This window comes from Bidens hawaiensis, unplaced genomic scaffold (assembly GCF_021521415.1).
Source record: "Bidens hawaiensis isolate Kalapana, Puna unplaced genomic scaffold, B.hawaiensis_p1.1 tig00042453_1, whole genome shotgun sequence".
NCBI classification, from domain to species: Eukaryota; Viridiplantae; Streptophyta; class Magnoliopsida; order Asterales; family Asteraceae; genus Bidens; species Bidens hawaiensis.
In genome coordinates, this window is record NW_027505786.1 from 117,196 (window position 1) to 130,401 (window position 13,206).

General features: G+C 38.3%; 1 protein-coding gene across 1 annotated transcript; it reads right to left on the reverse strand.

Moving 5' to 3' along the window:
• Positions 1–10,475: 10,475 nt before the first annotated feature.
• LOC143615313 (uncharacterized) lies at positions 10,476–11,234 on the reverse strand. Its single transcript, XM_077088469.1, has one exon. The coding sequence runs from the start codon at positions 11,232–11,234 to the stop codon at positions 10,476–10,478; it is 759 nt and encodes a 252-aa protein (XP_076944584.1).
• Positions 11,235–13,206: the final 1,972 nt, after the last annotated feature.

The following is a 13,206-nucleotide window of genomic DNA, read 5'->3' on the forward strand; positions in this document are numbered from 1 at the left end:
GAAGGTTATGTCCGACGGGTCGGGGAAATGCGAAAGAGAGTGAATGTAGCTGAGGAGCAAAGTTTGGAGGTTCCTAGGTTGAAAGTTGCTCTGGAGTCTTCTAATAAGCAAGTCTCTGACTTGACTGCCTCCCTTCAGCTTGCCCAGGGGAAAGTTGCTGAGTTTGATGCTGTTCAATCTTCGCTTCTTAATGCTCAGGCCAAGATCTCAAAGGATTTCCTCTCTCTTTTCTCTGTTTCTTCTGCTTTTTTTTTTGCTCACCTCTTGCCTTGTATTGTAGTTTGAAGAGATTCCGTAATCGCTTTACAGTGATTGGCATGTTACTTGAATGATTGTTGCGACGCCGTCTCTTGATTACTTGTCCAATATCATGCAAGCTTACTTTAATGTCATTCATTACCAAGCCTTCATCCCCATACTTGTTGTTTGGAATAATAAGCTTTGGAGAAGGCACATGATACACCTGGGCTACCTTAGGCTTTTCATACTCTGAAGGAGTTGTGTCATCTGCTTTAATCACACTTTCACTTTCTTGCTCCGGAAAATCAACAACCTCATCCTCTTCATCACTATCAGACACAGTACCACTAGCCAACTGCCCTTGGTCTCGTTTGATTTCGATTACATCCTCAGTGTTCTTCTTGAGCAAGGCCTCAAGTCTTTTATCTCTTAGCTCATATTTCTTTTCTTCTTCCATCATCCATCTGTTATGTTCCACTAACACGTTCATGATAGTATCGAGCTTAGAGTTCAATATATTTTGCTGCTCTTCATCAACCGACTAGGGATATTCATACTCACCTTCATCATGAGAATATTCATAATCATCTTCATCCCAATATGATTTAATGTGCATAATCTCTTCATTAATTTGATTGATCCACTTAGCCTCAAGAGATTTCCTTTGTTGTGCTGCTTTCTTGTTATTGTCAACCATCATATTTATCATTTTGTCAAGTTTGGATTTCACCGTGTCTTGGTAACTTGAGAAATAGGGCATCTCCTCTTCACAGTTGTCATAATACGGCTCTTGATCATATTGGTAATCCATGTCTGATTGACAATATTCATCATGATTCGGTGTTGTGTGCTGTTCAGAGTGTGAATAATATGACAAACTCTCTTCATCTTCATAGCATGCAATCATATATCTCCGCCCATGTCGACGCTCTTGCCAATTTTGTGAAACTGCTGGACTATCTCGATAGTGATACAGGCCTTCACAATAACAAAAATCACCATCATTGCTCATGGTGACAATAGCGTGCTCGGGTTTCTGGATTTTCTGTTAAAAATAACCTGCAAAAAGAACTAAAATACCCGAGGTAAAATGGAACAGAAATAAACAAAACAAAACAAAACAAAACAAGAAAAATCTTTTTGTATTTTTTAAATTTTTTTCAGAAAGCTCAAACAAACAATATAACGCTAAGCGCACTAGCTCCCCAGCAACGGCGCCATTTTGATGCTAGACTGTCGCTATCTAGTCAAAAACAATTAAATCAGTGTTCCTAATCACCTATGCGAGCTAGGGTAAATAGGGTGTCGAACCACGAGGAATATGTAGTCAGTGTAGAGTGAAACCGATTCCTAACATTATGAAGTAAACTCTTAAAAAAGTGCTGATCACACTAGCAATTGATTTGGTTTTAATATCAAACAAATAATGTAAGCAAGATTCAATCAAGTAAACAAAGACAAATCACACCCGGGAATCCAAGTAAGCAAACTTACAACAAACTCATGCACATAACAGATAAACTATCTTGTGTCAACTATAGACTGACTAACCGGTTAAACCTTAGGCATCCACGCTCGCTAACACACGACACTGGTTATCAAACGGTCCCTGCCAGTGTGACTCAACTAAGGGCAAACGTATGCTTTCTCACAATTAACAGGTCAAAACAATACTATAAGCAATTATCATAGCAACTGGCACACTAATCGTTCTGATCGATATAAACCTAAACTGACGTTGTGCACAATAATACTAAACATCAATACTCATAGATTTTAGCATCAAAATAATTACAATCAATCATTCTAGTACATGAGAAAATAACTGAAAGATTACAAACTATACATCCCGGGTATGACTCGAAGGGTCTAGCCGCGTCTCGGCATCTCTTGGTCTTCGATTATGATGATTTGGATCATATATATGGACTCTAGATGAATGGAAATGATGATCGGCTGCTATTCTCCTTGGAAACTGCTCTGGAAACTCAATAATGGCGTCTAGGGTCGTCAAAACGTAATATATAATAAAAACCCTAACTTTCACGATTCTGGGGACCATCGCGTAGCGCGATGGTCTCCTCTCCTGGTCCATCGCGCTACGCGATGGACCAAAGTCAACGCCAGATAAATTAAAGGGCATTGCGTAGCGCGATGCCCCACCTTCAATACCCAAAGCGCTACGCGATGGGTCTCTTCACTCAGCAAGTCCATATAACTGCCTCGGTAAGCGTGCTGGACATCCCGGGTCTTCATTCCATGCTCGTACAGGTCCAAATTAAGCGCGTTAAGTACCTATGACCTGAAACACAATAAACACGTATGAAGTACCAAAGTTCCTAGACTAAACCAATAAAACGACAAAATTAACATACTAAAATATGTACAAATAAACCGAACATCAAGGGTCATCCAACTTTCTCTTTGGGTTTCTACGTTGGTTACCATAGCCTTTGTTACTGACGGTTTCTTGAGGGTTTCCACCTTTACCTCTTTTGCCAGATGATTAAAAGCTACTGCTGCGAGTTTACTCAAAGCGTCTGCTTTTTTATTCGAACCCCTTGGGATGTGTATCACTTGCGCCCCTTCGAACTCCCTCATCAGTTCTTGAGTTACTCTCAAGTACTCTCTCATTTTCGGGTCCCTAGTGTCGTAGGTCCCTCCCACTTGGTTAGCTACCAAAAGTGAGTCAACATGAGCTTGCACTTTTCTTACTCTTTTTCCCTTAGCAATCCTAAGCCCAGCCAGGAGTGCCTCGTACTCTGCTTCGTTGTTCGTGCTTGGGAAATTCAAACGTATTGCATAAGTCAGCTCTATCCCTTCGGGGCTTACTAAAATTAGCCCCGCCCCGCTTCCTTCCTCGTTGAAGGCCCCGTACGTGTATAGTTTCCACCAAGGTTCCTCATCACTTACCGTTGCCTTCTCCTTACCCCCTGCTTCCTGTTCTTCCCCTTTTTCATTATCCTCACCCCCTTCCGTTTCTGCTAAAAAAATCGACTAGCACCTGTCCCTTTATGGACATCCTTGGTCGGTACTCGAGTGTATGATCCCCCAACTCTACCGCCCACTTTGTTAGTCGGCCCGAGACCTCGGGTTTCGATAATACTTGCTGCAAAGGTTGGTTGGTTAATACTCACTCAACATGCACCTGGAAGTACCTTTGGAGTTTCCTTGCTGTGTAAATCAAGGCCAATACCAAATTTTCTACCGGCAGGTATCTTTCTTCCGGTCCCTTCAATGGTCGACTTATGAAATATATGGGTACATGCATTTCTCCTCTTTCCACCATCAGCACAGAACTTATTGTTTTCAATGTTTGGGAGAGATACAATATCAATGTCTCTCCTGGCCGAGATGTTGCGATCGTGGGGAGGTGGCATAAGTGCTTCTTCAACTCCTGGAAAAGCTTCCTCTGCTTCCCTATTCCAACATAACTTGCTCTTCTTTGTACTTCTTATTAAGACAGCCATAAAGGGTAACGTCCTCTCTGCTATTTTGGAAAGAAATCTATTAAGAGCCAAAAGTCTCCCATTGAGCCTCTGTAGCTCTTTGAGGTTTTTGGGGAACTTCATCTGGATTAGTGCTTCCACATTCTCCGGATTGGCTCGAATCCCCCCTTTTGTTACCAACACCCCCAAAAACTTCCCTTCTTCTACCCCGAAAGAGCACTTTCCTGGATTTAGCTTCATATTGGCCATTCTTAGTGTTTGAAACGTTTCTCTTATGTCTCTCAGCATTCCCTCTTCGTGCTTGCTTTTTACAACCAGGTCGTCTACATAGATTTCTACGTTTCTGTCCCTTTGCTCTTCAAAGAGCTGGTCCATAAAATGCTGGTATGTGGCCCATGCGTTTTTCAGACCGAATGGCATCTTGGTGTAACAGAAGGTTCCCTCATCAGTATAGAAAGCCATCTTCTCCTCATCTTTGGGGTCCATCTGCACTTGATGGTATCCCTTATAGGCGTCCAGGAAGCACCTTAGGGGATATTCTGCCAAAGATTCTATCTTCTTTTCTACCTTGGGGAGCAGATATGCATCCTTTGGGCAAGCCTTGTTTAGATCTTTGAATTCTATACACATTCGCCAATTGTTGTCAGCTTTGGCTATCATCACTAGGTTGGAAATCCACTAGGGGTATTTTACCCTTCTGACTATTCCAGCTTGTAATAACTTCCGGGTTTCCTTCAGTATAGCTTGGCTTTTTTCTGGCCCCAGACTTCTTTTCTTTTGCTTAACAGGTTCCATCCAATGGAAATCTTTAAGGCTGTGCTGAACTTGGTTTCGGGGGATCCCCGTCATGTCTTCATGCCTCCATGCGAATATATCCACGTTTCTTAACAGTAGTTCTTTCAGCCCCGCCTTCCCTTTATCTGTTAGCAAGGTTCCTATCTTAACTGTCTGATCAGGGAACTCCCCATTGAGGACCCGTTCTTCGGTCCCCGCATGCTTCTTTTTTGACATTCCTTCCTGGTCTACGCTGGCTACGATCTCATCTAAGGATCGTATTGTTGCTACCCCTTAGGTGTCACACCCCAACCTAAGGCGGAAATGCCGGGGCGTGATCCGATTACTCACAGCTCGAAGATACTATCATATATAAAATGTGACGATATCTAATTAATTATTTAATTAAAATAATACAAAACATTCGAATACAACAATACAATTCAAATAAATAAATACAATCAATTAAATTTAAGTTTATCTTTATTATAATCCTAAGGTCTTTCTAAATGTCCAAACTTCAATATTCAATCAACCTGCATATGTGTAAAAAATGGAGTTTGATCAACAACACATGTTGAGTGAGATGATCACCAATTTTGCAACAACAAATAATATATATATATATATATATATATATATATAATTGATAAATGATAAATGATAAATGCGCAAACCAATCTATGTGATAATAATCAATTAAAACTTTAACAAACCAAAATCAAGTATATTCGTGTGCCAATGAATCGTTGCCAAGCGAATCGGGCATTGATTACAATGACTAAATTGTCGGTTTACCGTCGCCAAGCGAATCGGGCTCCGGTTACTAAAACGGTTATATGATCATACTAATGAGAACCTTATACAAAAGGGGATATGGTGGACCTCTCCGAAACGTTATCAAGTAAACAATTAAACATGTAACAATTAGCAAATAACATTCAACTGATATTCACACAATAATTATGTTTGCGATTTTGAGTATATATATAGAATAGAAAATATGAGTAAGTACGCATATGTCCCCAAAACATTAGAAAACAGCGTATAAAAAGGGGAATGATCAAACTCACCTGATTGATTAAGCCAAACGGGAATGTTTACAACGAGAACGATAATTACACCCTTCGAGAATTACCAACAAGGATCCTAATTAAATAATGATATAAGTGAATTATAAATGAGATAATACGTATAACGAATTTAGGATTTCGATGTGAGTTGAGTTACAATTATGATTGGTATATTATGGATTGAACGATTGATCTCTACGGATTATTGTTATTATTTAATTATTATTTGTCATAAAAATCGGGTTTACGAATAATTAGTTTAAATAAATATGAGTTAAGACCTACTATAAACGTTTAGATATATAATTATTATAAAATTTATATTTCAGAATCCTTAACGAATTTCGATGGTAAAAATATAACTAACACCTTTAATATGTTTATTAATAATACGTACATATATACATACATACATATATATATATATATATATATATATATATATATATATATATATATATATATATATATATATATATAAACACGAGCGAATTTATAAAGATGTTTCTTTTTACATCGAGAACATCAATATCAGTGTCGGTTTTTAATATAACAAAATAATGATTTATTAATAATAATAAGGTACATATATATATATATATACACGAAAACTAGTAACGAGATTATTTGATACGAAAAGTTTAACTTTAGGATGTCGGTTTTACTAAAATATTGTTTATTTAATATTTATTATTAATTATAATATATTATATATCATTAAACTATTTAAAGCATTAAAGAACAAAAATAGAAAAAAAAAACCTTGCTGCTGGCCGGACTCAAACCCGCGACCTAATGGACAGACAGAACTTGAGCACACACACTTTAGCCAACTGGGCTAGGGTGTCAGCTGATTGTAAATATTTTTATATATACAGAACCAGAGAAAAAACCAAATTTTGATTTATAAACCCTAATCTGCAATTGATCAATTCGTTCAAGGTTCGACAAATTAATGTTAGGGTTATTGATAAGCACATCTAGGCGATCATAACCATGTAATTTATTACCTGATTCATTGATTAATCACAAGGTAATTGTAGCGTAACAGGCCGGCGACGAGGACGATGACGAACGGGATAACAGGAGACGACGATAATGCAATTAAACATAGGGTTTTGCCCTGCCCTGGTCTTGGGGCCGTGCAGACGCGAATAATTGATTTATGGTTAATCCTATCATATATAATCAAATTTAGGTCATGTCAGTTTAGTTTAAATCTCAATTCGTATCATTCTTTGATCTTGTTTCTTAATTAAGTATGATGGTTAGGCCGAATATGGCAAGGATAATCACAAGTTTGATTCAATTCCTAGTTTAAATCGTTAATTGAGGTTCAAGAAAACTAAGCGGGTAGGATTTGGGTATATGGGTCATGGGTTACGGGTTTGGGTAAATGGGTCATAAAGAGAATGTTAAAATTTGCATTTTAGTCCCTTTAGATTGAAGGTGGAAAACATTAGAGGGTTAAAGTTTAGTTTCGGATTAAAAACGTATATATTTCAAAGTTAAATATATATTAAATAAATATAATAAATAATTTCTCGATAACCGCGTCTTTTTCATTATTAAAATTTCCCGAATATAAAACGGGTCGAGTAGCGGGTATGAATTAGTATGTAGAAAACCCGAGTTGTTACAGTCTCCCCCACTTTAAGGAATTTCGTCTTGAAATTAAGGAAAACCACAACATCATCGTTTTGAAAACAATTAAGCTTTAAAAGAAAATTTCATAACATAGAACTTCCAATAACCGAAGCAACACTTTAAATGGCAATCCGATAAGGACACTTATATATAGGATGTACCAGCGGCGTATCCACCATGTCCTTATCATCTTAACATTTGTACCGTTACCCAAGCTACCTTAGGTTCTAGATCATGACACACAATTGTACGTATTATGATTTCCATGCAAGGACTTGAATAATTATGTATGCATCTATAATTACTCTTATCATCGGATGGTCCACATAATTCGTTTCATCATGTGGGTTATAAAACATTGAAAATAAAATTTTAAGAGAAAGCAATTGTGTTTATAATTCTAAATATAATTTCAAATAATAATTAATAAATGTTCTAGTTGAATTAATAAAACCGTGAGATTTTGAAAACCGCTTTTGCTTTTAAAAGTAAAATTTTGGAAAATTGAAGAAAATAGATTTGGTGTAAAAGATGTTATTGTGATAATCGAGATTAAAGAAATGAGATGGAGATACAAGATTCTAATAGTTTAATTTTGATAAAGGAAACTTTATTCATGGAATGAATTACGCAAAGATTTAATTTATAACAAATAGTTAATGGCATGTGGAGTCGTTAAAGATCGTATTCTTTAGGAATGAAGTTCTTAAGATCGAGAATATAAGTTTATTTGGTAATACGAGTTTTTAGTTAGTTGAGAACTTATTAGATTTAAAGAGGAATTTATTATAAATTTATAGCCTTTCAAGTTTGTGGTTTTGAGATTTGGTTAATTTGATTAAAATATTCTAAAATATTATAATAGTTAATAATTTAAATGTTAATGATAATGCGAAAATATACAAATTTGAATAAATCGTTAATAGATTAAATTGAGAAGCGGATTTTCCCGAATCACCGAGATAGTCCTATTCCAATTAAACATTTAAAATTATATAAAATATAAGGTAGGTAACTAAATTAGATTAAATTGGGAATTCATGGATTTTTCCTTTTTCATAAAATCATTAAATATTAGAAAGTAAGTGATTTGAATTATCAATAATGGAAATTTGAATAAATAATAAATTCTAAATTAATTGCGATAGCAAAAATAAGATGTGAAACATTTAATAAAAATGAGATAAATGCGAGGCTAGAAACGCATGAACCACCATGACTATTCTAATAACTACGAATTTATCGAAAAATTAAAGTAGGGAGTTGAAATATTTATGATGAAAGTTCAATCAAAAAGTCGTTTTAATAATAAAAGTTGCATTAATTAATGAAAAAAAATTAATTTAAAAATGGAGATTAAATTTAGAGATTACATAATTTAATTTTACAATAATTAAATCTTAATAATAAAGATTTATAAAGTGGAAAATAAATTGTGGAAACCATCATGATATTGAGAAAAACAAGAGATAATTAAATATTTTTGGTTTAACGTTGAGGATAAGGATTTAAATGTACTTAGAAATTTATAGTTTGAGGATATAGATATAATTAAGAAAGTATAATTTAAATAATATTTTAACGGATTTGAGTTAGTATAATATTTCTTGTTCGGTGTATTTTAAATTTTATCGAGATTGGCGGTTGTTTGGTGAACGGAATACAGCAGCAAACTCCTTGGCGATCTTGGTAGTCGAATAGCAATTACGAGAAGTAGGTGAACGGTGTTGATTACGATGATTTCCTGGGGAAGACATTCTACGAGGATCAAGGATAAAATTTTAATGAAATGATGGGTAAGTTGTGGGAATGAGTTGATATGAAATAATGGGGATGCGTATGTATACGTATTAGTATTAATGAAGACTCGAGGACGAGTCAAGAATTAAAATAATATGTTTGAGTTTGGAGCATTTAAATGTTTTATAGATTTTCCAAAAATAAAATAACCAAGCATATCAAACTGTTGACCTCCCATGAGCTTTCCATGGCAATTTGAATGACCCAACTAAACAAAACAACATAAAGTTTGTGAATTGGCCTCCCATGAGCATTCCATGGCATTTTGATGGCCCAATTCAAATAACGTGTAATAAACAATTGAGTTGTTCAGCCCATGAGCATGTACATGGCATTTAACTGACCCAACTAATTAACGAATCAACGAATCAAATATAAGTAGTTGGTGTATCTCGGGAACCACCTCGGACGATACGTTCCAACCCAAAAATCAAATCAAAAATTATTTAAGAAATAAATAGTTGGAGTGCCCATGGATTTCACCCAACTAAGCATTTAAAATAATTTAAAACAAAAATTTGGAAGTATAACCGTTTAGCCAGTTATGTTTACCACATAACCGTTTAGCCGATTACGGGTACCACTTGAAGTTATGTGGTTGTACGAGATTTGTCATACCCCCACGCTTCAAGGTAAAAGAGCAAAACATGAGAATTCTTAAGGAATTTCCCACAATAAAATGTAATCTACCAAAAATTAAGAGGATTTAAAAATATTTTGAAAGTGAGACGTAACCTCGGAATTCGTGTGTGTGTGCAACAAATAAACAAGATAAATACAATTTAAATAATTAATCTAAGCAAGCTGTAAACAATTTATTAATTAGCACATAAGGCAGTTTAGATAAGCACGTATAGGGTTCCTAACATATGTCTAGGACAATTTCTAACGACCTATCTTATAACCTTCGGCTCTGATACCAATCTGTCACACCCCAACATATCCCCTTTTGTATAGGGTTCTCATTAGTATGATCATACGACCGTCTTAGTAACCGGAGCCCGATTCGCTTGGCGAAGGTAAACCGACAATTTAGTCATGGTAATCAATGCCCGATTCGCTTGGCAACGATTCATTGGCACACGAATATACTTGATTTTGGTTTGTTTAGGTTTGATTGATTATTACCATATAGATTGGTTTGTGCATTTATCATTTATCATTTATCTATATATATATATATATATATATATATATATTGTTGTTTCAAAATTGGTGATCATCTCAGTCAACATGTGTTGTTGATCAAACTTAATTTTCTACGCATATGCAGGTTGATTGAAGATTGAAGTTTGGACATTTAGAAAAACCTTAGGATTATAATGAAGATAAACTTAAATTTAATTGATTGTATTTATTTATTTGAATTGTATTGTTGTATTCAAATGTTGTGTATTATTTGAATTAAATAATTAATTAGATATTGTCACATTTTATATATGATAGTATCTTCGAGCTGTGAGCAATCGGATCACGCCCCGGCATTTCCGCCTTAGGTTGGGGTGTGACATTCGGGGGTTGGAAATTTGATACAACCATGCGCAGTGGATGCAATGGCTCGGAGGGCTCTCATGGCAGGACGCCCCAGTATGATGTTGTATTTAGAGGGAGCTCTAACTACCGAGAACCGAAGCTGGACGGTTCGCACCTTCCTGCCCTCCATCAGGCTAAAAGGGAGGGTGATGGAGCCCAACGGCTTGACTACCTCCCCCGAGAAACCTACCAAAGGACATACGTCTTCTTCCAAACGGTCCCGTACTTCATTCTGGAGCCTTACGAAGCAGTGCTCGTACATGACTTCCACTCCGCTTCCCCTGTCCACATGGACCCGGGCGACCCGGTGTCCCGCCACACTCGCTGATATGTTCAGGGGCATCTCCCTAGCGTCCTCATTAGTTAGCCCTGAGAACGATAGGGGAACATTCATCCATACAAGATTATGGGGAAATGCCTCTCCTTTTCCCCTTTTAATACGCCAGTCTTCATGTCCCTCCTCTTCCCCTCTTCGTCGAATCATGTCGACAAAGTGTTTATCTTCATCTTCTTCCTTAACCTTCGAGGTTTCTTCCTTGGGAGGGAGTGGCAAGTGTCCCGCCTTTAGGGCAGCTTCCCATAACTTCTTTAACTGCACGCAGCTCTCAGTGGAGTGCCCCGAGCTCTTATGATAGTTGCAATACCCTTGAGGGTTGGGTCGATAAGGCTGTTTTAGTTGGGTGGGGGCTCTTGGGGCGTACTTGGTTCGATCGGTCATCATCACATCTCTGTGCCCCGAGCTTAGCCGATCTCCCAGAAGAGGTCTAGGATGGAAGGCCTCTGTTCGGCCAGGGGCGAACAACCGAGGGGGATATTAGGATGTGGGGACTTGTAAAGGGAGAACCGAATCCCTTCTCCCGATATCCTTCCCCGCACTGCTTGATTGCCTACATATCTTCCCGCTGTTCCCCCCTTTTTTCCTTCCCACTCCCTCAGTTTAGACCCCGTGTCTTTCCCCCTGACAAAAGCTCGGACTCTGTCCATGAGCTGATCAAAGGTGGCTGGGAGATCTTTTCCTAGCTTTTCTGTGAGCTGGGAAAACCCGACCCCATTAATGAATCCCCTTATCTTCATTACTTCCCGTACCCCCCTTTATATTCATGCTTTCGAATATGTACCTTTCCATGAATTGTTCTACTTTCTCTTCATCTCTTTTTCGTATATGTAGGATTTTGTTGGGATTTTTCATGGCCTTTCTTTGCTGACTGAAATTTCGAAGGAACTTCTCCTTCAACTCTTCATAACTGTCGATGCTCTTCGGCTCTATGCTATCGAACCATACCCGGGCTCCCTCTGTCAGTGTCTGTGGGAACATTAAACACCATACGGGCATGGACCAACCGCTTACCAGCCCCGCACCCCGATAGGTATGCTGATGGTCTTCCGGATCCTGCATGCCGTCATACTTGTCAACCGTGGAGGGGTATTTTAACTTCGGGGGTAGCGGTGCCTCAACTATACGCTTAGTGAACTTAGAGACGTCGGACGTGTCCCTAGGCCGATTGGGACCTTCCAACAGGTTTCCCGATACTTTTTCCTTCCCCTTAGCGGTGGACAGGAGGGTCACCAGGGAATCTATTAACGCCTCGGGACCCCCGACGGGGACACCAGGCCCTCTGTGTTCAACTGGGGTCTGGGAGTATCGAAGGAGAGCCGTATGCGGAGTGTCTCTAGTTTTTCTTTCTTTTCCTCTTCCTCCAGAAAGGCTCTGAGAGCGTCTCTGTGAGCTCGTATGAATTCTGGGTAACCTTCCATCCTCTTTTCTCTCCATCTTCCTATCGGGGTTCTTCTTCCTCCCCTTCTCGTCCCGTGAGATCTTCCACCAGGACAGGTACCCCATCTGCTGATCGGGCATCCGGTTCCTACTGGACTTCGCTTGCTTCTTCGTTAACGGCGTGACCTTTTCCTGAACTTGAAGGGAAAGGTGGTGGCATGCTTTTCAAGGTTTGATCGCCCATTCTTGGATGTTACGGTAAGACCCGTATCAAAAGGTCCCACGGATGGCGCCAATGGTGGATCCTATTCTGGCTGACCGGGGAAGGCTCCTAACGATTACAAGAATGGGATCAATGTAAATGTAGGTGAGTGTGTGCGGTATATTTTGTATGTGTTGTGTGAATGGTTTTACAAAGGTTATCTCCTCTTTATTTATAGAGGAGAACATGTATATACAAAGACCTATGGTTCATGACTTCCGACTGGGTCCTTTGGTCCGCTCTTCTTTCCCCTGGGCCTTGCTTCCTTCGCAGATCATTATCTCCCGGTTACCATCCCCTATCCCGGATCATGCGTGTCTCGGGCCACCCACTGGATCGGATATGCTGCATTTGTTTCCCTCGCAAACCATTTTCCCTCCAAGCCTTCTTCTAGAACCTTTTGTGCCATTGGGCCTATCCTTGTTGGGTCTTGCTTGAGTTACTGGGCTGAGGTCTGCCCATGAGCCTGTCTTATAGGTAGGCTCTTCAATAGGTTATATTAAACTTCTCTGTTACAACGAATTAAACGAGGTTTATTTGTGAGCTTGACATTCTAAAGACAACTTGCGTTGTTTTAACTTTAATAAAGACAAAGTCACTATTTCCTTATGTTACATTTATTTCACAAGTTGTAAAATAAACAAGTTGTGCCCACCAACCTGCCATAAGCTGTTTTCACTAGTAGGTCCCTGTACAATAGGCTCAACACCACAT

Bases quoted from the DNA above. Each gene is read 5' to 3' on its own strand.
- LOC143615313 (XM_077088469.1), bottom strand. From the start codon at position 11,234: ATGACCGATCGAACCAAGTACGCCCCAAGAGCCCCCACCCAACTAAAA.